Source organism: Centropristis striata, chromosome 9 (assembly GCF_030273125.1).
Source record: "Centropristis striata isolate RG_2023a ecotype Rhode Island chromosome 9, C.striata_1.0, whole genome shotgun sequence".
In the NCBI taxonomy this organism is placed as follows: domain Eukaryota; kingdom Metazoa; phylum Chordata; class Actinopteri; order Perciformes; family Serranidae; genus Centropristis; species Centropristis striata.
Window position 1 is genome coordinate 14,473,058 of NC_081525.1, and position 26,379 is coordinate 14,499,436.

The following is a 26,379-nucleotide window of genomic DNA, read 5'->3' on the forward strand; positions in this document are numbered from 1 at the left end:
TTCAGTTCGTCTGGACATTATTAAACATGGTTGAAGCTATCTTATCATTCTATATCCTTTCACTTTATGCACACACTGCAACTTCAGAATTTTAAAACAAGACAAACTGACGAAACTCTCCACAACTATAATATTTATACATTTGGAGTTAAAATAAGTATAATGAAAAGTCACTGAATATGCTACTTTCCCTGAAGTTAATTGCTGTTTGTACAACTTAAAATGAGAGTGCATGCAAAGGAGTGAAGGCAACATGCATGTTGCAGCGCTTTTATTTTGAAGGTGGTTTAGGTATATCTGTCTGCATGCATACCCACCTGCAAAGAAACGTGTTCCACAAAATACGAGTTACGAGGTACTTTTCACTATATTTGATTTACTCCACATTAAGTCCTATCATAAAGTGTTCTTATCAGTAGCAGCTCAAAACCAGATTTTACAAATTTGATATTTTTTCGTCACAAATTTGTAACTTTTTTCTCAAAATATTACCCCCCTCCCCCGGGTCTATTTTTTTTTTTTTTTTTTTTTACACATGCTGGCTCTATGTAATATCATCCAATATTCTCTAGGGTTGAAATTTGGAATTTGCAAGTATTTCAATGAGTGCCCTATTAAGGGTAAAAAATAACTTCTATGGGTGTCTTCTCATGAGCACCCAGTGGCTTTTTCCTGAGGCACAGTGGGTATTTTTCTGGCCTGAGCCTGTTCTGTGTTTTCATGTTTGGCCGTGTGCTGCAGTGGGAGGAGTGGAGCAGCAGGGGGAGTGTCACTGGCAATCTTGCTGCGCACTGCAATTATGTTGTCAAGATTTAGTGCACAATGGCAACAGAGAGCTATCACATCCTGTGCATGCTGCACACTGGACTGATGAAAACCTACAGTTTTCTCTCCCTGTTTTATGCACACACATACAAGTAGAAGCAAACAGTCGCCACTTGATTAGACATGCATCCATGATAAATTACATTCTAGTTTTAAGAGCGACTTATGTAAACGCTCTAAGGGTGCTATTATTACTTTGCCACATGTCCCTGCACAAAGGTCACCCACCTCCTGGGCTTTCTGTGGCTTATTATAGTTGTTCCTGTGGCGTGACTAGCACTGTCTCTGTCTCCAGCATCTTCCTCCAGGCTGGCCACATGCACAAATAAAATCAGTTTTATTTTCAAAACATAAAGCCATCTTATAAATCTGTGCAAGACACAATGTACAGAGAGCATCAGGGGAGAATCTGGATCAGATATGCTTGCTATCAACAGTATGTGTTCTGAGAAAAACCCCTGTGATGTAAATGCATTTCCATTACTAACCTGGGACTGAATGTTTTTATTATTTCTCCTTCAGCATTCACGTGTCTGCTGTTGCTTCCACTTTCTCCACACTTATGACATATTAGCATTAAAATTGATTTTGCTTAGCCACAGTCACATAACTATTTATTCAAACGAGAGACCAATATAATTCTAAAACAACACAAAAGAAAAGTTCATTAATGATATAAGAGCTATTTCCTTCAGGGTAATCCATAAAAGGCTGTTGTGTTCCAGATCTGATACACTTCTCTACAATGGAGCAATTGTGGTCCAGAAATCCCCATACATGCACATGACTAAAAAAAGTGCACATAGCATTGTTCAACCATCACATTCAACCCAGATTCAACAGCTCCACGTGGCTGCTGCAGTGTGTCCTGCTGTGTTGTGGTGATTTCTTTAGGCTCTCTGGAGCTTTAGATGAGGGCTGTATCCCAACATCAAGGGTTCTTCCTTTGGAGTCGGGTCCTCCAGAGACGAGGCCAGAGTCCTTGCTTTCACTGTAATAACCGTAATAACGCACAAATGGAACAGCCTTCTGAGTGTGCAGGAGTGCGTCATTGCGTAATTGGACGGCCTGCTTAAATTCAGCGCTGCAGTTTAAAAAAAAGTTATTTATAAATAAAAATAAAGGATTATAGGGAACTATCGGTTTGTTAACACAATAAACAAATGTATCATTTTTTAGGGCCGGGACTTTAATTAAGATTAATTAATTACAAAAATGAACGCGTTAAATTGACGCATTTTAATCGCACTTATTTTTGCACCGTGGAACGTTTCTCACTGGATGAGTTTCAGGTGGACCGATTATACTGGAGCACCAACTAGCGTTGAGTTCAGACAACAACAAACCACAGTGAACATGAAGGAAGAAGCTGATGAGACGCTTTGGTTGACCCCGTGGATGATGGGACATTTAGTTACTAAAAACCAACGGATGGAAGCGTCGATAAGAGCATGGTTGTGTTGCTATGCAACAAGGAATTCACATATCACCGCAGCACATCAAGCCTCAAGTATCACCTCAATGCTAAACATATAGCAGCTAGCGGCTAGTGTGGTAGCTAGCGTGGATTGTGTTTTACTTAAAAAACCAAAGTATTATAGTTTACAGAAGGTCTACCTACCTATAGGCTACCTGGATTTATGAAATGTACTATATTTCTAAATATGCTATTGCTACACTTAATGGCAAAAATTGCACTGGTCTGTTGGACTTAAACAAAAATAGACAATATTTTTGTTGCTTAAGCTTATGTATTCAGTCATTATTCAATGGTATACTAAAAATCCATGTGAAAAAAATTACTTCTCACTGTTCTCAGGTCAAATATTTATATGCGATTAAAATGCGATTAATTTCGATTAATTAATTACAAAGCCTCTAATTAATTAGATTCATTTTTTTAATTGAGTCCCGGCCCTAATCATTTTCTTAACGGCATAGTTGAATGTACTTTGCACATAGTACATCATCATCTGACACATATAAATTAATTAACAATAACTTTAACGACTGAGACGGCATTAATTAACTTAACCGGCAATGTCTCAAAATGACGTTTTTTATCTTTTAGCTAAATATTCTGGCATTTGTTTATGTATATGTTTTTGCTTGACGCTGAACACAAGTTTTGTAAGTTATGTGATAACATTCAGTGTAAACTGAAAATACTTATATATTTAAATGCATATTGCGCCGCCAGTGTCCCTGTTTCTACTGTTCTTTCTTTTAAATCTCCTGGTAGACCGGTGACAGCAAGGCATTATGGGTAGTTGGAGTGCACGGAGGATACACACATGCATCCTTGGAATTTAGGCAAAAGGAGGATACTGACTGGGTCTGTTTCTCACCTCCACCTGCAGTACATCCATCTGGCCACCAGGTGAAGACTTCGTGAAATGGCCAGCAGGAAGCAACTCAACTGGTTGCAAAAAGAAGTCCAATTGTATGGAGGTCTATGAAAAAATCAACCTGGTCTCACAGAAATCCGTGAAATAGCCACGGATTTCGCTTAACTCAAAATCCGTGGAATAGCCACGAAATCGCTCAAATTTCCGTGAAACTGACACGGATTTCGCTACAAATGCCCGTGGCTATTGGTTTGTTCCAAGTCACGTGACTTTCAAGGTCCCAGCGGTCAGAACAAAAAACATGGCGGACAGTTCTCTCATTTTTAGTGAAAAATCAATATTTTGACTTAGTTTCTGCATAAAAATGGATTTTGATCACATTTGTAGCGAAAAATATATGTTTTATTTTCTAAATATTCACTCTGTGAATGTACATAATCACTTTGTATGTTGGAATAGCCACGGGATATGACTATGTCATTAACTTGCATTGTAGCGAAATCCGTGTCAGTTTCCCAGAAATTTGAGCGAATCCGTGGCTATTCCACGGATTTTGAGTTAAGCGAAATCCGTGGCTATTTCACGGATTTCTGTGAGATCATGTTGGAAAAAATGTACCAACTTCTCACTTGTTTTATTACCTCAGTAAACATTTTCCTAACAAGTTTATGGTCTCAATTGCTAGTTTAAAGTCAATTTATCATGACCCTAATTTTGTTAATTATGTTAGGTAAAATAGACAATAAAGCATATATCCTCTCTTTGAACAGTTCTCAGTTTAATGTATATTATATATATTACAAAAGATTATAAATGATCACATTCTGTTTAATCTACAGTCATGGAAAAAAATATTAGACCATTTCTTTCTTCAATTTCTTGTTTGAAGTACATTTGTTTGGACAAATATAACTTAATTATATTTAAGAGCATATATCAAGACATTTTCAATGGTTTTCTTCATAATAACCAAAATCATTATCAAGAAAACCATGGAAAATATCTAGATATCAGCTCTTAAATTAAACTCTCATGAGCTGCTTATGGTTATTATATTTGTCCAAACAAATGTACCTTTAGTTCCAGGCATTAAAATGAACAAGAAACCGAAGAAAACAAGGGTGGTGTAATAATTTTTGACTGTACATGACTATGTTTTAGACAACATCCCAATTTTTCTGGAACTGGGGTTATAATCCCAAAAAAGAAAATTTATCAGAAGTAGTTGGTAGAATTATTATTAATTATAAGTGTTCACCCAACTATTAGCTTCCTAAATCTGCTCTCAACAGTTCAATTTGTCATGAACTGTGCTCTCCAAAATCTTTCACATTAGAGGAAGGAGAATCAGACATAAATAATTAATATTACATAATATACTAAGTTATATTTCACTGTCTCACTCCACAGGCTCATCGTGAAAACATTAGTCACCACATTTACATAAAACACACTTAAAGTGAAGCACACCATCTGTTATGTAAATTCAAGATTACAGCATATTTCCAGAAATGCTGCTCCATAAATACATTTTTCTTTCCATATGTGGTGTGTCAATATTTTGTGCAAACTGTCAACTTTTATATAAGAGTGAATGACTTTATCCACCATCTGTGAAGAATTACACTAGTTTTAAGAACATGTCTGACTGTGAGAAAGATAAAACTGATTCAGTGTAAGAGCAGAATTATACGTGTGTCTGAAAAGAACACTTCACATTAATCAGTCAAAAGGATAGAGCTCACCATGCAATATTTATTATGTGTATCATTCCAGTTTTTTGTCAATTTAGCCCAAAACTGATTTGAAGTGATATAAATTGTTAGAAATTGTTTAACGATATACACTTCATAATTTTTATGTACAGCTATCTTTCACACTTATCAAATATTTTGTTATGGTAACGTTAGAAAAATTGGAAAAAAAACAACAACAAGACTTACGTGATCCAGATGTGTAAAGGGAGCTGTGGTGAGCTGTGAATATGTTCGTACTCCCAAACAAAGATATTTTCCCCGCCAAATTCTATTATAAATGCAATGCATTTTTGACCCATGTGTATAAACTTGAAGTAGAATTACAACAGCTGTGCTTGTTCAAAAAGTAGGAAAGGAAAAGATAAAAAGGATGATTTGTGCTAATATATATATATGATAAATATAATATATATATATATATATATATGTATATATATATATATATTAGATATTTACTAAATACATGGAATAATGAATTATTTAATATATTTTATTTCAAAGATGTATAATAGAAACATTCAGCCATACATGAAATAACATTGAAAATGGATATGGGTCATGGGACATGTTGTGCATTAGAAGGCTAGTGACACAAAAAAGGGTTTTTATTAAAAAATGAATAAAGGAAAACATAAAATTAGGATATATGATGATCAGAAACAAAATAATTGAGGAAAACCTGGGATACTGAATGATGAAATTAATTTATTGCAAAGATATAGAATATAAAAACTCAGTTGGGTCCCCTTAGACCCATGTTGTGCACCAAAGGGTTAAAAAAAAATTAGCCACTGCAGAAAAAAAACACATTCTTGGTGTGATGTCTCTTGCATCCTTCCAGCGATCAGTGACTTAAGAAACTGTAATTCACCATGTCACCATGAGGGGGGAGGCTAACAACGGACAGTTATTTCTCACCAATCTGACACTTCTCTCTCAACAAAGCAGGTTTAATCAAGAAATATTTCTCTTTTGTGGATCATTTTCAGCTTTAAGGCACTGAAAATTATTGTATGCCAACAACTGAAATTTTATTTGGAGGAAGAGTGAGTTCTGGGCTCGTCTAAGCACAAATCTGAAGACGTGTTGATACTTTATTTAGTCTTTGGGCTCATGCGACTATTTTTACCGTATATTTTATTAGATTTGATGAAAAAAATTGTGTAGTCCCATGTGCCTAGAGTAAATAAAACAAGAAAATATGTATAAATATATAAATATGATATCTCAGAAGCTGCAGTATTAGGAGCACAATCAAGTGATATCTGTGAATTTGTGAAAAATTGAAAAAAAAATTCATATGGGGCACATTTCATAAACGGAATGTTAGAATTTTTCCTAATTATTAAAAAAAATCCTGACTTTGGCTCCTGATAAAATTGTGTATTTTCATGTGATCTAAAAAATTTAAAAAAGTTCTACTATCAGTTACTTGCCCAAAATATTTCTAGTTAAATCTAGAAATAAGCATGTTGTATGCTTAAAATAAGAAATTAACTCTTAAAACAAGATAAATGATCTAACACTTCTAAATCTAAAGTTTTTTTTATCTTGGTAAGAAACAAATAATTTCCAGGTCACTGCTCGGGCCAGTTCATCACTGATTGCAGCTTTAATTTATCTTGTTTTAAGAGTTAATTTCTTTTCTTTCTTTTTTTAGCATTCAACATGCTTATTTCTAGATGTCCATCCATCCATCCATCAATTTTCCTCTGTTTATCCGGGGCTGGGTCGCGGGGGCAGCAGGATAAGCAGGGCATTCCAGACGTCCCTTTCTAGATGTAATAATTTTAATTTAAGAAATCTTGTCAAGTGAAATTATCTGTCCATGCAGCAAGATAATTTCCCTCAGATTTAGTGTTTTTATCTTGTTTTTGTGTGGTTTTTCCAAATCAGAAATGTTGAAATTTCTTCTGGTGGGCTGTGTGACGGACACGTCCTGTCATTTGTTACCTCAGCCACTAATTGGCTTGTGATGGATGTTAATGGCATGGCAGGATAATGAGCAGGTGTGGGCTGCAAGCTAAACAGGGATTATTGTTCTTGATGAAAGGTAAACTGAATTTAGGCATGGAAATCTCTGCAGATGTTTTCCAATGTAAATGAATCTGAAAGGTTATGTTCATGGAGAAGGCCTTCATTATGTGAGACATGTGCATAATTATCTGTACTTCCCCTAATGAGACATTCAGAAAGGACTCTATGAAGGCCATCTATCTCTGTACTCTGTTCTCTGCCCACTCCAGTGGTGCCACTGCCTCCCTCTCTGCACCAGAAAGGCTGTTGTTTGTTTGTTCTTATATGGCAATAGAATTTTTTATCAGCCCACACAAAGTGCCTCAAGGTAATCAGCATTACATAATCGCAGGAAATACCTTATCTGCATCCAGTTTCTGTCCTCTAGGCGCATATAACTCTCCTCCAAACTCTAAGCTCCTCTTCCAGAAAATCCAATATTCCAGGCATTGATGCCAGCTCTGTTTTGCCTTTTCTAATGCTCTCTCTGTAGAATTTATCAATGCAGCTATGTTGTCTTGCATGAATTCTTTATTCCTGGGCAATCGAATCTGTCATTTCAAACTGTAGAGACAAATTGCATTTGTGTTTTCACACTCGCCAATGCTTTTTCATGAAATACAATCACAGAAAGTTAGGCTGTTGTCTGTGATGGATGATAATGCACATGCTTAATGTGCATGAGTGCCCATTACCTTTTGCTGGTGCATTCCCTTGAGATGCAGCTTTACAGTCTAATATCTTTTCATTTAAAAGATACCAGCAAGACATATTACATCCCACTGTCGAATGGATATTATATATGGATGAATATAATGGATATACTTTAAGATATCTTCCAAATTTTAAAAAAAAAAGCTCCACTTCGAAAGTATAGGCAAAGCAATAATGCAATATTTATGCCTTTGCATGTCACATTAATATGCAGATCTCTATTTGGGTACACAAAGAAGAAGATGTTCTACACCTGTTTGCTCCACTAAGTCACTGTTAAGATTCAATGACAGCAGAAAATACATGCATTTAATACAGATGCAGGCTAAGCCCTATGAAATATAATGAATGATAGAATATAAATCAAAACAATGATGATACATGATCCCATTGTTGTAGGTTATTGGAGCTGACAGCTTCTTATTCTCCATCCTCCTCCTGAAACAAAATTCCCTCTGAGCTGTGAGATGTCCCTAAAAATCGCCTCAAGAGAGTTGACTCATCCCCAGTGACACTGTGATAGTCTCCCTGGGATAACACGTTGTGTTTGTGTGTTATTTTTTCCAAAAGCCAGTTTGTTTTTAAGGACTTATATTGTAAAAAGTGAGATTTCCAGCAGGCTTATATGCTATAAAACTGTGAAAGTAGCTTCATCCACGCAGAAATGCACACAGCCTGTAATCAGACACTGTGGCTTTAAACGAGCCATCAGGACTTCTGTAAGCTCATGATGTCACACCTATAGTGTATATACAGTCATTCCCCAGCTGCAATGATGGTGCAGAGACACTGAAATTCCCCATTTAAAATGTAGCAGGGCAGAAATTTTAGGATCTACATTAAATAGCTAGTGGGGCTTACTATCAGTACAAGAATAATAACAATTCTTTGCACCTCCACCTTAGGTTGCCTACATCATGTTTACATCATGCTAAATTACTTTTCAACTATATCACAAATAACTGCGGTCAAGCATAATACGATCCATCTCACATTGATAACTGTATGTGTGACATATTGTATTCAACTATACAAAGTTAGTAATTGTCGATAAAAAATAATGATAAAAATAAAGATAAAAAATGCGTACTGCAGCTTTAATTAAATGTTTATGGAATGTGTTTTCCTGTATAGACTGGAATGAAGCATTTAGCATGACGATAATGAGAAAAAACAATTAGAATGCAATAAATAGCCTACAGCTGTAATTTCTGAAGCAATTAGCTACTTTCACATGCAATTCATGCACATTTGGGTAATTATACGTTGTTGTGATTATACATTTTTCTGCATGTTTTACACGTATCCCACACGAAAATAAATGGCTATATTTTTGCATGTTTTGCACTTTTGTTAGAAAGATTAATAGAAGATTGTTGTTAGAAACACCAGCACGCCTGTACTCAGTATCCAAGCGATATCATTACATAAACCACGGGAGGTTACAAACCATCTGGTGACGTCACCGTGACTACGTCCATTATTTATATGGGTCAAACATAATAAGATCCATCTCACATTGATAACTGTATGTGTGACATATTGTATTCAACCGTACAAAGTTGTAAGTGTAAAAAATTGCATACTGCAGCTTTAATAGAATGTTTAATGGAATCTGTAAAGACTGAAAAGAAGCATTTAGCATGACGATAATGAGAACAAACAACTAGCATGCAATAAATAGCCTACAGCTGTAATTTCTCAAGAAATTACCTAGGCTACTTTCACAGGCAATTTATGCCCATTTGGGTAATTTCACATTGTTGTAATTATACATTTTTCTTCATGTTTTACATGTTTCCCACATGAAAAAATTGATATATTTTTGCATGTTTTGCACTTTTGTTAGAAAGATTGATAGAAGATTTTTGTTAGAAACCCCAGCACGCCTGTACTCAGTATCCAAGCGATATCATTACATGAACCACGGGAGGTTACAAACCAACAGGTGACGTCACTGTGACTATGTCCATTATTTATACGGGTCAAACATAATAAGATCCATCTCACATTGATAACTGTATGTGTGACATATTGTATTCAACCATACAAAGTTGTTAGTGTAAAAAATTGCGTACTGCAGCTTTAATGAAATGTTTAATGGCATGCTGTAAAGACTGAAATGAAGCCTTTAGCATGACGATAATGAGAACAAACAATTAGAATGCAATAAATAGCCTACAGCTGTAATTTCTCAAGCAATTACCTACTTTCACATGCAATTCATGCACATTGTTATGATTATAAATTTTTCTGCATGTTTTACATGTATCCAACACGAAAATAAATGGATATATTTTTGCATGTTTTGCACTTTTATTAGAAAGATTGATAGAAGATTGTTGTTAGAAACCCCAGCACGCCTGTATACTCAGTATCCAAGCGATATCATCACACGAACCACGGGAGGTTACAAACTGTTACCCATCCTCGGGCTGTAATTGGTCCAAACGCCCCAGAAGTGATCATGGCCAATATGAGACTCACTTCTCTGCAGTCGACGGCGCAGCTCAGTGTGCCGCGACGCACCATCCAAACACACGTTCCCGGTGCTGCCGCCGACAGAATTAGTCATGTTTCATATGTGGAACATTTCCAGGGGTTAGTCTCAGAGGCGTTGCCTGAGACCGTGTGAAGTGTGCGCCGATTTTCTTCCCTTCAACAGCTTCTGTGAGATGTTCCTCATCTGCCATGGCAAGAGGTCTGTTTCCATGGGGGTTCTTCAGAAAGCCTCTGTACATCCAGGTAAGCTTCTGGGAAATCCCTCTTCACTCCAACGTGCAACTGGGAATCTACCCGGCTCTGTGTGTATGTATATGTGTGTGTGCACTTAGATATACCGGGAGATAGCTGCGGAAATGCGAGTGATTCCTATATTATAGCCTTTTATACTTTATTATTTGACCTTCATATTGCATATGCATTGGTGGGAATTTGCAGGCATGACTGTAGAGGGTTTTTTTTTCTCCACACTGAATCACTTGATGCTCGACGGCTCGACAGGAATCAACCATCCTCCTGATCCCCGTTGCTGTAGCAACCACGACCGTGATACATCTAGCTGGTACATTCAAAAGAGGCTGCAAAACTTTACCATCACCTTGCATTACATAAGTCATTCACAGAGGAGTTTGTGTCAAGAAATGCATTCTCGCTTGGATAAAACATTCCCATTCATGAAAATAAACATGAAATCATAGACCTGTAGGCTATTTGACATGGGGGCTGCCCTGGTTATCCTCATCTTGGAAGATGTTGAAGAACATTATGTAACAGTCTGGTGTGAGTAGAATTAGGTGAAGTCCACAGTGGCTTTCCTCATAAGTAAAATTAAACTCTGCTAGGGAAGCCCCTCAAGGACATGTGGAGGTCTCAAAAACCCACATATGAGCCACAGAGTCATTAATCATTAATAGAAAGTACCATGATCAGATGAATCTCTCTGAATATGTAGCTGCTTCCTCGTGCCACTGACACATGATGCAGCCTTTTGCATAACTCATTGTGGTTGAATATTATCGTCTCATCTCTGCTGCTGTTGTGTTTTTCCCGTCGGTGCCTTTTGCATGTTAGAGACAAAAACTGTCAGTGAATAGAGGGAGAAACAGCCAGTCTCAGGGGACAGCCACCAGCATCGCTCAGTTTTCTAGGCCACCTCAGCCTTCCAGTGACAACTTAAGAAGTGTCATTTAGTGATCCTCAGAGAGAAGCTATTTCCACTGAAATACAAAAACTGACAGGTCCTGAAGGCTGGAAATGTTGGTTTTGTTGCTGTGCAGATAATGTTTGTCTTTTAGATCTATTTTATCCCGCACAGATAGTACAAAACCAAAGTGTGTTTGATTAACTCTATGGAGTCTTATAGGGCTATTTTCTCCCTTTTTTAATCATTTTCACGTCTTTTCGTGTCATTTTGTGTCTTTTTTGGTCATTTGTGTCTTTTTTTTGTTGTCATTTTGTGTTTTTTTAGTCCTTTAGTCCATAAATGTGATTTTGAATCTTTTTTTTTACTTTCAAAACCCTATCATGATGTATATATATATATATATATATATATATATATATATATATATATATATATAACTTTTTCCAACCATAGTGTATTTAGGTGGACTTATACATTTAATTACTTCATTTTAAAAACCATATTTGTGATAATTTCTACATTTACACATTCCGTCAATATTGAGCAGAACATATTCTTAAAACAACCATTTTTTTCTAAAGTTTTGACAAATTATGTAAAATGTGTTATATACCAAAAACGTGGATTGTATTTTTTTCTCATTTTAGTTCACTTTTGTTTTCCTGTATATAGATATCAGATTTTTATGGGATAAAATACTAGTTACAGCAACTGACAATGGATTAGATCACATCATGGACCCATGTATAAATAATATAACATGTCATGTTAAAATAGACAGTTTGAACAAGAATAATGAAATTTACCAATATGACTTAAATGTGTTTTGCATTTCCTCTTGTTGAAACTGGGGGTGTGGCTCTAGTACAGTCCTCTTTAGATGATGTGGAATACTGTGACTGGCATTTAGACAATTAATAAATGGGCTCATTTAGATGGAGTCAGATGACTGTAATCATAAATCTAAAAATAAAAAAAGCATGTAATCCCAAATGAAATCCTTAGTGTCCATGAGTCAAGCTGATGTTATGTACAGTGTCATCGATTGCGACTCATTTTCATTAATATATAACAAATAATAATAAAATTAACCTTTTGGAATGCAATTTATGATATACTAGCATTATTATTATTATTATTATATAATATTTATATTTATTATCTATTTGATATTTCAACAAATTACCAGGCAATGGTTAGTATTATTAGTATTATATTATTTTCATTTCTATTTTAAGTCTGCAGTAGTTTTATCACATGTGTGCTTGTGTTCATGTGGTAGATTACATTTTATATGGTATTTTTATATGGTATTCGTCTCTATTTTATTCGTTTCTGGACATGCCCTGAAATGTCATTTGATTAATGGCCAGCAGGGGGCGACTTAACTGGTAGCAAAACTGAGCCTGTTTGCATGAAAGTCAATAGGGATATGACCCTACTTCATGATTTATTACCTCAATAAACATTGACATAAAGAGTTTGTGGTCTCCATCACCAGTTTCAAGTCTTCTTCAATACCACATCATGTTTATTTTGTAAATTATGGTCCCATTTGGACTAAATAGAAGAAAACGGTTTGTTTTTTGTCTTACTTGGACCCTTTCACAGTGTGTTTTCACTTCATCAAAGTAGACTAAGATATTGGTAGCTTAAAAATATCTTGTTCATTGTTCGGTTGGATAAAAGACACTCTAAGCAGCCAGCTACTGACAAGGCATCATTCCAGCTACCAGTTTGTTCTTTGCATGTCGTCACACTGTTAAAATAATCGCCTACATCATTTTTTGTCAAAATTGTTTTTTTTTTGCCTAAATCATCTCCTCATAGCCACCTATGGTAAAATCGCCGACATCCTCAGTTGATCAGATCATGTGATTTTACCCCTTTAAGATAATGGCCAATGTCAAGTGTGTGACTTAAGTAACATTAATGCTCATGATACTTGTCATGTCATGTTTCTGACAGGCTTGTGTCACTCTTATGTAGACACCTTCAAAATAAAGTGTTACCATATCTTGTTTAAGTCACAAAGGCATGTTAAAAAAATTGCCAAAGTCATTTATTTCTCTTAAGTTACATCATTTACACACAGTGTTATTACTATGCCAATAGCCATCCTTTGTTACATCCTTTTTGAGTGAAATTATCAATAAATGTCATATGATACACTTTTGGTGAAGTTTTTTGTGTTTCCTGCAAAACTTGAAAAAATGAGTTAGGCGATTATTTTAACAGGGTGACGATATGCTGGTTGCAAAAAATAAATAAATATGGCGACGGCTAAAAACCAAGATGGCGATGGCCAAAATGCCAAACTAGAGGCTTCAAAACCAGAGTTCACCAAGCATTGGGTGACGTCATGGTGGCTACTTCCACCACTTATATAACTTAAAAGTTATAATAATGTCAGCAGCACACTATGTTGACCTTTAATTTCCAGTCACAAATGAGTTGCACAAACTGACAAGTGTTGACACTTTGTTGGGCCTATTATAACCTCTTCTGCATATTAATATGGAACAAAACCCTGGCAGCAGTGCAAGAGATGGAGATAAATGACTTGGTTATTAAACCTCTGAAATCCAGGATATTTTGTTTCAAATTTCTCAACTTCCTATGCATTAAATTCTGTCTCTGTTCAGCATCTTTCAGTCAGTCCTTACATCACATGCATGGCTCCTTTTTGTCAACACAAAATTTGTCATTTTATTTTAATTAAAGTATGAAGCTGCCGAAAATACAAACAAAAGACACAGGTGTCTATGGAAATGTACCATTTTTAAAATACCATTTATACACACAAAAACAGCAGAAAAATAATAAAACTGCAAAACAGTCTTTTTGCATGTATATTAAAAATGGTAAGTTTTCATTGTAGAAAGAAAATTCACATTTTAAAAATGGTCTAGAAACATAAATTGCACACTGTGAAAGCTCCTATGATTACACTTTCAACTGGCTTTCTCAGCTTGTCGACACACACACACACACACACACACACACACACATATATATATATATATATAAAGTCAATACTGTAAATAAAACATGTGTATTTTCAATAAATAGATGGACTCCACTTTGGTCAACACAGCATCTGACTGATATGAGTATGAGTATATATAAATAAACCCCATCACTTATAAACTGAGATGCTGCTGAATCAGACCAGATGCATGATGGAGATAAATCTTCCACAGCCTGACTGGAATATTTTAGCACATTACTTGTTGGTTCAGACCTTGGAGGGGGGTTCCCCTGACAGGAAGCTGCAGTCCTTGCCTGTGTTTATTATTGTGAGCACACCATGCTCCTGTTAGATTAACACCATCATGACAAACAGAACAACTGCTGATGAAGTTATGTTCACATTAATGTCGCAGTATTGAGTCAGCATGGAAATTGGTGCTTCGTGTGAGTGTGGGTGGAGGAGGTGGTGCGTGTGTGTGTGTGTGTGTGTGTGTGTGTGTGTGTGTGTGTGTGTGTGCATGTGGCGGGGGGTTGCCTGCTGTCTGGACTCTGATGAGTCAGATCTTTGTGGTGTCTGTGCAGAGAGTGTGGCATCCTTTTTCCCTTCAGAGAGTCTGTGACAAGAGAGTCATGCTGGGCTGCTCCTGGTGCATAACTCTCTCCTTTTCTCCGACATTTCATGCACATGCTGTGGCTGTTTTCTTTTAAATATTTTGTCAGTAATATCAGACAAATTCACAGATACATGCTGTTATTCACTCCTCTGGCCCCATCCATCTTGTTGTTTCTCTGTTTTCACGTCTTTCTCGCTCTGCACGGCAGCCCATTAACCGGCAACCTCTGAGGGATAGCTTTATAATCATACATAATGGATGAATGGTGTGCAGGCAGCAAAAAAAACAAGTGTCAGAACAGTAATGTGCTGCTCTTGATCAGCTTTAATCTCCTCTCTCTGCCTCAGTAGTTCAACATCAGTTAGTAAGTGTTCAGTATACTTGGTTCCAACATGGTCTCACAGAAATCTGTGAAATAGCCACGGATTCGCTTAACTCAAAATCCGTGGAATAGCCACGGAATCACTCAAATTTCTGTGAAACTGACACAGATTTCGCTACAATGCAAGTTAATGACAGTCATATCCCGTGGCTATTCCAACATACAAAGTGATTATGTACATTCACTGAGTGAAATTTAGAAAATAAAACATATATTTCTTGCTAGAAATGTGATCAAAATCCATTTTTATGCAGAAACTAAGTCAAAATATTGATTTTTTCACAAAAAAATGAGAGAACTGTCCGCCATGTTTTTTGTTCTGACCGCCAGAACCATGAAAGTCACGTGACTTGGACAAAAACCAATCGGAAAAAATATTCATGGAATAGCCACGGGATATGACTGTCATTAACTTGCATTGTAGCGAAATCCGTGTCAGTTTCACGGAAATTTGAGTGATTCCGTGGCTATTCCACGGATTTTGAGTTAAGCAAATCCGTGGCTATTTCACGGATTCCTGTGAGACCAGGTTCCTTGGTTCTTTGTATGTAACAGAGTTTTCAGGGGTTAAAAATGGATCAGGCTGTGGGAGGGTGCAGAGGGAGGACTTGAACCAGATCAAGGCAGACCATTTATTTCCGCCCACCTCAGCACATGGCCACAGCTCCCAGTCAGTCTCTAATTAATAGCTGTCACAGCAGCCACAATCAATATCACCTCATTAGCCATGTTTGTGTAACTCTCTCCCTTCACAAAGGGTCAATACATAACCTCAGAGATAGAAATGCATCGGCCAGAGTTGAAATGAAAGCCACAAATTATTGATTAGAAGGAGGCCAATCATACATTGGTTTCCCCGTAGAGTGTTATTTCCATAATGCTTTTGCTGTTGATGCATTTCACCTACGGAAAAATCAATAGGAGGTACCGGCAGTAACTTGTGTGGTCACTGCTGTTACATTTGCTGTGGGTCTGCATGGTCAGATTTGTAAGCAACCAATCGATAAATAAAGCAGCAGAAATCTTATTTAAATAGCATTAGTTAAATAGCTTGTCATTGATAACTGGATCATTATTTCTGTGCAGTGTTGTTTTTAACAACCATCTTAGATTTCTTTTGGACTAAAATGCCTATTAGTTTTAGTCAAATTTTAGTCACTTCTATAGTTTTAGTCCAGTTTTAGGCGACGAAAAGTCAAAAAGGTTTTAGTCTAGTTTTAGTTAAAAAGAAAAAGAAGTAAAGTCTTTTAACAAATAAGTCATTAAGTATTGGAGATTGCGGTTGGGCAGTGTCACACATAAGTCGTGAAAATAGAAACAGATCTATAAGTTCAACACATTTCTGTGGGGTGTTTCTAAGATGATTTGTATGTTCATTATTTAGGCATCCGTCAATGGGGCTTATTACATTCAAAGCAACGGTTAGAAAATGAATTAAAGTATACAACGTGTGATTTTTGTACACTCTTAATTAAAGGGATAGGGTTTTTTAGTGGAGTTGTTTGACGTACGCTCAGGCCCCCAGTTTGGAAAAGCAGGCAGAAGTACAGACAGAGGAACCAGAAGCAATGTCCTGTAATGTAAGCAAAAAATATTTCAGCTACGAGTGAAAAAAATCAGTTTAAGTGTATGCTATAGAATATTTTCAGTGCTTTATCTGCCATCAGACAGTACAGTTTAAGTTTAAACAGGGGGAAATAAAGCAATTATCTACACTCTCTTAAAAATAATCAGACTCCTTTCACAAAAAGTCATGAGTTTGCCTCACAGAACAAAGGAGTTTAGTTGCTTTATTTGCTTCGAACTGAGCATTCTGATGATTATTTTTATTACTTAATTTAACTGTTAACTTATGTTTTCCGTTAATTCTAATTTCTTTACATTTTTAAAAGCCTTCTCCGCACTGCAAGAATATATTTCCATAAATATAAAATCCCTTTAATTGAATATTTGAATTGATTTCATTTAATGCCCAAACAGTTCACTTTAAAGCTGCACTAACATTTTATATTAACACCTTTATGAAATCACTGAGTAAATTGTGAACAAAGTTGCTTATAGTTTTGTATTTTTTCATTAGTTTTAGTTTCATTGTGTTTTTTTTTTTTCAAATTCAGTTACTTTTAATTTGTTTTTAGAGTGAGTTTGCCCGTTTTAATTCATTTTTATTTCTTTGAAAATGCTTTAGTTTTAGTTTAGTTTTGATTAGTTTCAGTTTTTTGTAATGGGGTATTTGTTGGGTGCCAGATTAATAAAAGTCAAAGCCTTTATATATATTATTTGTCTGATCAATCTCAGCCACAATAAGTTTATTAAGTCATAAAACCAGATAGATCAAATAGATTTCATTTCAACCAAAAGGTTTATGTATGAAAAAAAGTTGACAAAGACGAAAACGAAGGACATTTTCACTATAATTTTAGTTAGTTTTGTAACCACAAAATAAAGTTTCAGTTAGTTATTGTTTTTTCAAAAACTCTATTATTTATTTTTATTTCAGTTAACGAAAATGTTTTTTCAATTCTAGTTTTTGTTATTTTGTTAGTTTTCGTTAACTATATTAACCTTGTTGGTTACTCACCCCACAGGAAATTCTCATGACGAGTTTCCAACGGCTCTATGGAACATCTGCACCTTCTTTTTTTAAACTTAAGTTTTGTTTTTAGAGCCCACAATTGTTCTGTTTTGATTCCGTGCTCACATCAGTGGTTTCTAACTGCAGCATCAGCTCTCACAAACAAGTTTTACACCACCTACACACACATGAATACAGGTGCAGTCAGCGTAGTGTTATAAGTATATGGACAATTCACAAACAAGATAGTTCACTGAAGGGCCATTTCCTGTATCTTTTTAATATGTGTCAAGTATATTTTTTCCACTGCCATGCCCCGTCAGGAGACTAATCCAATGGGAGAAGTTAACCCATAAGAACCAATGGTGACACCCATGTAACACTTTAAAATGTGAAAGAAGAAATGTGAAAAAGTACCTAATTTCAAAAAGTTTATTTTTTGCGATGAGGCTAAATTTAAACCCATTTAACAACTCTAATCTGTTAATAGTTTGTCCTGTATTGCATTTAACTTGTTCTGACCATATTTCCTGAACAAATTAAAGTCACAATTTTGATATATGTTATGGAGATGCAAACAAAAAGGCCCCCAAGTGGCCAAAAAAGTAAACATACACTGCAAAAAGGGGTGTCTAAAAAAAAGATAAAAACACTAAATCTGAGGGAAATTATCTTTCTGCCTGGACAGATAATTTCACTTGACTTGAAGATTTCTTGAAATAAGCATTAATAAGCATGTTGAACGCTTAAAATAAGAAATGAACTCTTAAAACAAGATAAATTATCTAGTTTTTTTGTCTTGGTAAGAAACATAATTTGCAGTGCATTCTGCTCGGGCCAGTTCATCGCTGCTTGCAGCTTTAGTTTATCTTGTTTTAAGAGTTAATTTCTTATTTTAAGCATAAAACATGCTTATTTCTTGATTTAATAATCTAAATTTAAGAAATCTTGTCAAGTGAAATTATCTGTCCATGCAGCAAGATCATTTCCCTCAGATTTAGTGTTTTTATCTTGTTTTTAGACACCCCTTTTTTTGCAGTGTATTTATTTAACCCTTTAGTTGTCTTAAGGGTCCAAATTGATCCACCACTATGTTGAACAGAGGACAAAAACAACCTAAATGATCTTTATTTTGGTTTAAAGGTTATCATTTTATTAACTGTTGTTGTTTATACACATGGTGGTTGGGGGCAATGATTGACAAATGAGAGAAGATGAGTATTATAGCCAATGTCCTTATTGTATCATATAAGACCATATAACTATAACGCCAAAGAAGTTTGTCATTGTTTCACTTCAGTTTGAACTGAACTGTTAAGATAGAAAAACTTTATGAAGATTTGGGGTTTGTAATTCAAAGAAACTGCTTTATATTAGAGATTTAATAATGGTGGGTCATTTTTTTACCCTTAGGACACAATTCTTGTGTAACTAAATTCTCTGAGAGAATAAATAATAAAGAAATTATCAGAAATAGTGAAAACATGACATCTTTTTGATTTGATTTATTTGGCACAGTTTTTAAAGAAAGAAAATAACATAATAACAATAAAAAACCCTCATGGGGCTTGAATAGTGGGATTCCCTAATATAACATAAAAATAAAAAGAACAAGGAACATAGAATCATACAGAGCAAGAAACTAGAAAAACAAAACAAAGGCACAACATAGCAATGAAACAAGAATTATAATATGTTATTGAAGTAGTGATCTTTTTATTGTTGTTTGCACTTAAAAAACATACAATCATAAAGAAAGAACAGCACAAGAAACAGTTAAAAAAATGCAGGAAAGATCAAAAAGCCCAAAGGACTTATATGCGACCCTCCCTCTTAAACCTATAAATAACTCTACTTTACTTAAATTACATAGCTAGATGAAAATAAAAAATACAAACAAAATATAAACAAAACAAATAATACAAAGGTGTAGAACATCTATAGGGATTTTTTAAGCTTGGTCTTAAAAGCATTTAAAGAGGAACATGATTCTGTTTTTTATGTCACAAAAATATAGATTTTTCAAAGATTTTCTTAACTGATAATGTCGTCACTGGAAGCTAATGGCCTGGTGGCAATGGCAGAGAAACATACTGACAAGCTTTTTTCTGGATAATATAGACTAACATGAGATTACTACATGGAGAAAAATTAGATCACAGAGTGACATATAGAGGCTGTCTGAAAGCTTGATTTCTGTGTTATCTGTGGTGTCAAAAGCAGAAAATGGATGTAAGATCCATTTAGAGACAGATACAAATGCAATCTCTTGTCAATACTGAAAAAAAAAACCCTCACATTTTGTGCTTCTAAGTTTGAATTTTATTAGGTTGAGTGTATGGGGAAAGAGCAGAGTGACCGTCAAGCTATTTTGTGTTAAACTGTAAAGTTGGGTCAGAGAGATCCCAGAGGAGGATGAATCACAGTGTTACAGAAAGGGAAAAGTAGAAGTAGGGGGTGGGGGAGATAGAGACACTAGGCCAATAAAGAAAATTAGAAGTGAAAGGGGCAGAGGGTGGATACAGGGAGAGTCCATCACTGTCGAGCACTGAGTGCACGGATCATTAATAGTAGGACTGCTAAAAACTCTGTCATTATATACTAATGTTCTCCAGTTGGAGGAATGCCATTATTGATTCAAGCAGACTGTATTTATCAGCTGGGGAATTAGAAAGAAAATCAAATGACAAGATAATGAGTCTGGAGTCGCTCTTAATGTTCCGCTGTTGTGCCAGACCACAAACAGCATTTACTGTTAATTACTGAGCACCTATTTAGAAGCAATTGCATTAATGATGTACTCAGTGGTACAACTCAGTTTGGAGCTCATTTGTATCCCACTGGCCCGTTCCCTCGCTCATAGGACAAACTACTTTATTATAATCATACACTAAAAGATTACTTTATTGACTTTTATGTTGTAATCTTGTTTTTCTCTCCACATAACTACAAACAGAAACCGGAACACTTCTAATACCAAACCTTGGCCTGTTGCCTACTGATTCTTTATTTTTATACAGATATCATTTTATAGAGATTTGCTGGATAATACTGCCCTACAAAGTCTAACTGCAGTAACTACATTTTTGGTCAAAATCAAGTTGTAACTAAAATGAACTCCCTGATGTCTGTTTTATCTTGTAACAAAGTTTTAGATTTCAATTTTGCTTTATTTCAGAGAAATAATTAAAATAATAATAATAATAATAATAATAATAATAATAATTATTATTATTATTATTATTATTAAAAATCACAAAATCCAACTCAAAACCAAGCAGTAATTGCACTTACCACAGTCTGCTTTGGATATATATACTAATTCAAACATAAAAATTATAGAAATTATAAGTTGATTTTGAAAGGGAAATTAATATCTAGATAGTGATTTAGCAAAAAAGTGAGATAAAATTATATTAAGACTAAAATATTTATAACATTTCTTTATAATTTTAAGTCTTAAATACACAAGTCTTTGAATAGAGTTGTTCAACACTTTTAAATACACTTATAACAAAATCAATTTGAAAATGTTTATTCACAAAAAAACCAAATTAAAAAAGCTGAAAGAAGACAACAACACTGTAGTTACTGCACTCTGGTTTTGCATCACTATTAGAACATTTTACAGTAATGCAGTAACTACGTTTTTGGGGTCAAGGGTCAAATAAATCGTCATGATTTTCTAGCATAAAAATTACATCACCATCAATACATGTAGAAATAAGTCATATCACTTACCTAGCTATAAAACATTTGGCCAGCCAGTTAAAACATGTAAAAAACTTCAAAGCAGTTTTTCCTCAATTTTACCTTTTGCGTAGTTACTGCAGTTAGACTTTGTAGGGCAGAATAAATAGGCAACTTTTGCCATAGAAACGTTATAAGGTGACAGTATCTAAATTGACCTAGAGCCGTTTATTAAGAGTAAATAAACGGCTCCGAATTGACCGTTTACAAAACTCCTCCTCCTCCTCCTTTTTTTTCATTTGTTTATCTATTTATTTTAAATATAACCTTTATTTCAAATTAATTTATAGAACATATACAGCAGTAGTGCAGTAACAGAAGGAGCAGGGTAAACATTGCATTAATAATATTTTAGAAACATAATAACTAAATAATAATGAAAATGAAAATAATAATAGTAGTAAAATAATAATTATATATATATATATATATATATATACACAAAATAAAAAATGCCAGGGGTCACAAGCACAGACAAATTAAATGAAAACAAAAATACTGAAGTGGGAGCATAATCTCACAGTTTTGATAGCTTTCTTGTTTTTAGCATTATATATTGACTTGAAGTACATCTCCAGTTCTTTCATAAAACACAAAAGAAAGGTTTCACTTTGGCAAATTTACATTTATGGATGTAAAACTTTGCAAGGATTTGAATTAGATGAATTAAATAATATTCTTTTCCAACTGAATTCTGCATAACGAGTACTTTTACTTTTGATATTTTAAGTACATTTTGATGCTGATACTTTTTTACATTTACTTATATACGTTTTTAAAGCAGGACTTTTACTTGGAGTGGAGTAATTTCACAGTGTGGTATTAGTACTTTTACTTAAGAAAGAGATTTGAATACTGTTTATTTCCTAGTCTAATAATGTGCAAGTCCCGAGACTTAACATTGCTTTGAAGAATATTCAGAGTAATTCAAAGGTTACTGCTTTCCTAGAAAAAAAAATTAAAATGTCATGATGAGGGAACACTGTGTGATTTTCACTTGAAAGAAGGGACTGATGAACCCGGCCTTAAGTAACAAGCATGACTCTCATCCTCTCATTAATCTCCATTACAATGTACAGTGTCATCTGTAAAATCCAGTTAATGAGGCTGGCCTCACATCACCCCGACCCATTTAATGCACTGAAACATCCACACCACAGATAATGTACACTGTAAAAAAATAAACTGTTGTTTTTTTAAAAAAAAACGGCAGCTGTGGTTGCCAGAACTTGCCAGAAATAAATACGGTGCAACTTTTTCTACTATTACGGTAAAGTGATATTAGCACTGTTGATTTCATGTTTAAGAAAAGTCATTTTATTCCATATTTTACCATAAAAAAAATAAAAAGAAACAATGTTCCGCCATATAATTGACAAGAAAATACTTTATAAATGGTTTTACCATTAAAAATTACAGTGTATTTTTGCTAGAGAATTGGTGTTTAGTACATTTAACAGTGAGAAAAAGTATTTTTACAAAAAATAAATGCAAAAATTACAGTGATGGCTTATATATTACAGTATATTTTTGTTACAAACACGGTGCCAGTGTATTTTACAGTGGAGTAATGTATTTTTAAAAAAACAACTGTAAAAAATACTGTTTTGGCTGATATATAGTACAATTACAGTGTTTCATTGTTACTGAAATTGAATTAACCCATTTATTATTTTACGGTCTTTTACTGTCATGTTTTAGCAGTTTTTCCACCGTAAAATCTACAGACATTTTTTACAGTGTAATGAGTAAGAATGCAGCTTTCTATTTAAAACACTAAATATACTTCTGAACCTTAATATAGGAGCTTACAGAATCGTTTGGTTTGGTTCTGTGCCACTTTTTAACCTTTTATTTGTCCTAAAAAGTGATTAAAAAAAATAATTCTGATTTATGTTTCCAACAGGCCAAATTTTCCTATCTGCACATGAAGTACCTGTTCTTCTCCTGGCTGGCGGTGTTTGTGGGGAGCTGGATAGTGTACGTAGAGTACTCGTCCTACACAGAGCTGTGTCGTGGGCACGAATGCAAAAATTCAATAGTGAGTACTTTATTTCTCACATCATGCATTGACCGACCCCCCAGACCTTGCCCTATATCCTTGACTCCTGATTATATTCTTTTCCCAGTCCTATTTGTGCAGTTTACCCATACTTCCATTGTGTTTTTCAGTGTGACAAATACAGGAAAGGAGTCATTGACGGCTCAGCCTGCAGCAGCCTGTGTGAGAAGGGCACACTATACTTGGGGAAGTGCTTCACTGCCAAGCCCAACAACCAGGTCAGTCATTTTAAATCAAACACTCCTCCCAGGTCCTGCTTGTTGTTGCATCCAGTTCACCTGAGGCCTATCTTGTTTATTTTAGGTGTACTCTGGGAGCTGGGGAGATTTGGAGGGAGTCATTAAGTGCCAGATGGAGGAGGCTCCTCATTATGATTTGGGAAGTGAGATGGAGCCCCGGAAGGAGGCTGCGGCCTTCAATAAGCCCACTAAGGGGACCTCTGTGGAGAAGTTCAGAGAGATGATCATCAACCACCTAAAGGTCAGGAAGCGCTCTTTAAACACCAGATCAAATAAAATACAGTCGGGCAGCAGTTCACTGCAAAAAGGGGGATGATCTTGCTGCATGGACAGATAATTTTACTTGACAAGATTTCTTAAATTAAGATTGTTAAATCTAGGAATGAGCATGTTGAACACTTAAAATAAGAAATTAACTCTTAAACAAGATAAATTAAAGCTGCAAGTGTAGCTGAGCCAATATGTTGTTCATTTTATTTCTATTTTTATTTATTTTTGTGAACATTCTCAAAACCTGTGTGATATTTTTTGTGTGTATAATTATTTAGCTGAATGTCTGTATGGTTCCATTTCACCTGTAGCATAGGGGGACCTTAATTTATTTAGATGTGTTATTTCCACTTTTTGAATTGAATTACTGATTAAACTTTATGATATAATAATTTATTGAGATGAACCTGTAGATAAAGCCATGTCATTTCACTAATACCCAACCCAAATCTTACTAAAAGCCTTGTTTTGTCTTCACTTTTTTTTTACAGGCTAAAGTGGGGGATCAGGCCAACCTTGCTGACCTGGCAACCCAAGTATTGTCCATAACAGATTCCAACAAAGACGGCCACATCTCGCTGCCTGAGGCTCGCTCCACGTGGGCTCTGCTGCAGCTCAATGAATTCCTCTTAGCTTTAGTCCTGCAGGACAGAGAGCACACTCCCAAACTGCTGGGCTTCTGTGGAGACCTGTACGTGATGGAGAAGGTGCCACATTCTCCCCTGTACGGGATCAGTCTACCGTGGATCATCGAGGTGTGGATTCCTGCCGGGCTGCGCCGCAGCATGGACCAATGGTTCACTCCCTCTTGGCCGCACAAGGCCAAGATCTCAATCGGACTGCTGGAACTGGTGGAAGATGTTTTCCACGGCACTTTCGGCAGCTTCCTCATGTGCGACGTGAGCGCCACCAGATTCGGCTACAACGATCAGCACGACCTGAAGGTGATGGATGCACGATACATTGTTCCCGAAGCCATCTTCCAAGAAAATGTCAGGCAGCAACGGTGCGACGTGGACGAGGATTGTGTCTACGGCTCAGACTGCCTCACTTCCTGTGACCTCACCAAGCACCGCTGCACGCCCGAGGTCACCAGGCCCAACTTAGCCAAAGCCTGCGAGGCACTTAAAGACTACATCCTGAGAGGAGCCCCGTCCGACGTCAGGGAGGAGCTGGAGAAGCAGCTGTACGCTTGCATCGCACTGAAAGGGTCAGCAGAACAGATGGAAATAGAGCACTCACTAATTTTGAACAATCTCAAGACTTTGCTATGGAAGAAAATTTCTCATACAAAAGACTCGTAATAAAATAAGCAAGCATACACAGCGGCACAAAGACCGATTCCTGTCCCTTATTTCTGAATTAAATATTGGACATTTGCACTGTGGAAACATATAGGATCCCCTTTCATCTTAATTTGTGTAACTGATGTTTTATCCTGAAGCAGTTGTCAAGGAAAACCACTTTAATAAATCAAAGGAAACTTTAATATACTGGAGCAAAATGAGCAAGTGCAATTTTTTTGAAACTGAGAAATACATTTTACTTAACTGTACAAGACTGATTGTAAAATTTGACAACCCAATCACAACTGAAGATGCATAGAAATGTTAGTGTTGTTTGGCGCCCCCTGTGGACAGAAGCGAGTGCTTTGACTGCAGTTAGAAACTAATTTCACAGCAGCAGAGTTTGACAGTCTGCCCAGCTCAGTCCTTGTTCTCCATCACCTCCTTCCCTCCAGCAAAACAGCGTGGGTTTCTGGCAGCATGGTGCCAGTTTTGGCTCCCAAGAGGCTGAAGCTCTGCTGCTGGCTGGAGGAGAGGACACAGAGCGCTCTGCCTCCTGCTGGAAACCAAGAGCCTCCAACAGCAGATACAACAGCAGGTTGAAAGTGAAGCAGGATCCAAGTCTGTCCAGCTGAGTTAATGTCAGAGCTCCTGCTGGAGCTGAGCTGAGCTGAAGCAGGGTATGGAGAACCTGCATGATCGGTATCAGTATTAAATTCAGGGTTCGTACACTTTTTCAGTGGTCAAATTCAAGCACTTTAAGGACTTTCAAGGTCCATTTTCAAGCTTTTCCAGGACCTTTCAACGGTTGTAAATGGCATGTTTTAGATGAGTACTTTGATACTAAAAGGGGAAATTTCACTTAACCATACCACCAGCAATGGTATTACACTTTTAACAACTAAAAGTAGTTTGCTAATGT

The 26,379-nt window shown here is 35.8% G+C and overlaps 1 protein-coding gene across 1 annotated transcript; it reads left to right on the top strand.

Annotated features, from left to right (window-relative positions):
- Nucleotides 1-10,266: 10,266 nt before the first annotated feature.
- Nucleotides 10,267-25,675, top strand: LOC131977961 (divergent protein kinase domain 1A-like). The gene is made up of 5 exons (XM_059341446.1): nucleotides 10,267-10,405; nucleotides 23,507-23,641; nucleotides 23,773-23,880; nucleotides 23,966-24,142; nucleotides 24,663-25,675. The coding sequence occupies exons 1-5, from the start codon at nucleotides 10,352-10,354 to the stop codon at nucleotides 25,473-25,475; spliced, it is 1,287 nt and encodes a 428-aa protein (XP_059197429.1). The 5' UTR covers nucleotides 10,267-10,351; the 3' UTR covers nucleotides 25,476-25,675.
- Nucleotides 25,676-26,379: the final 704 nt, after the last annotated feature.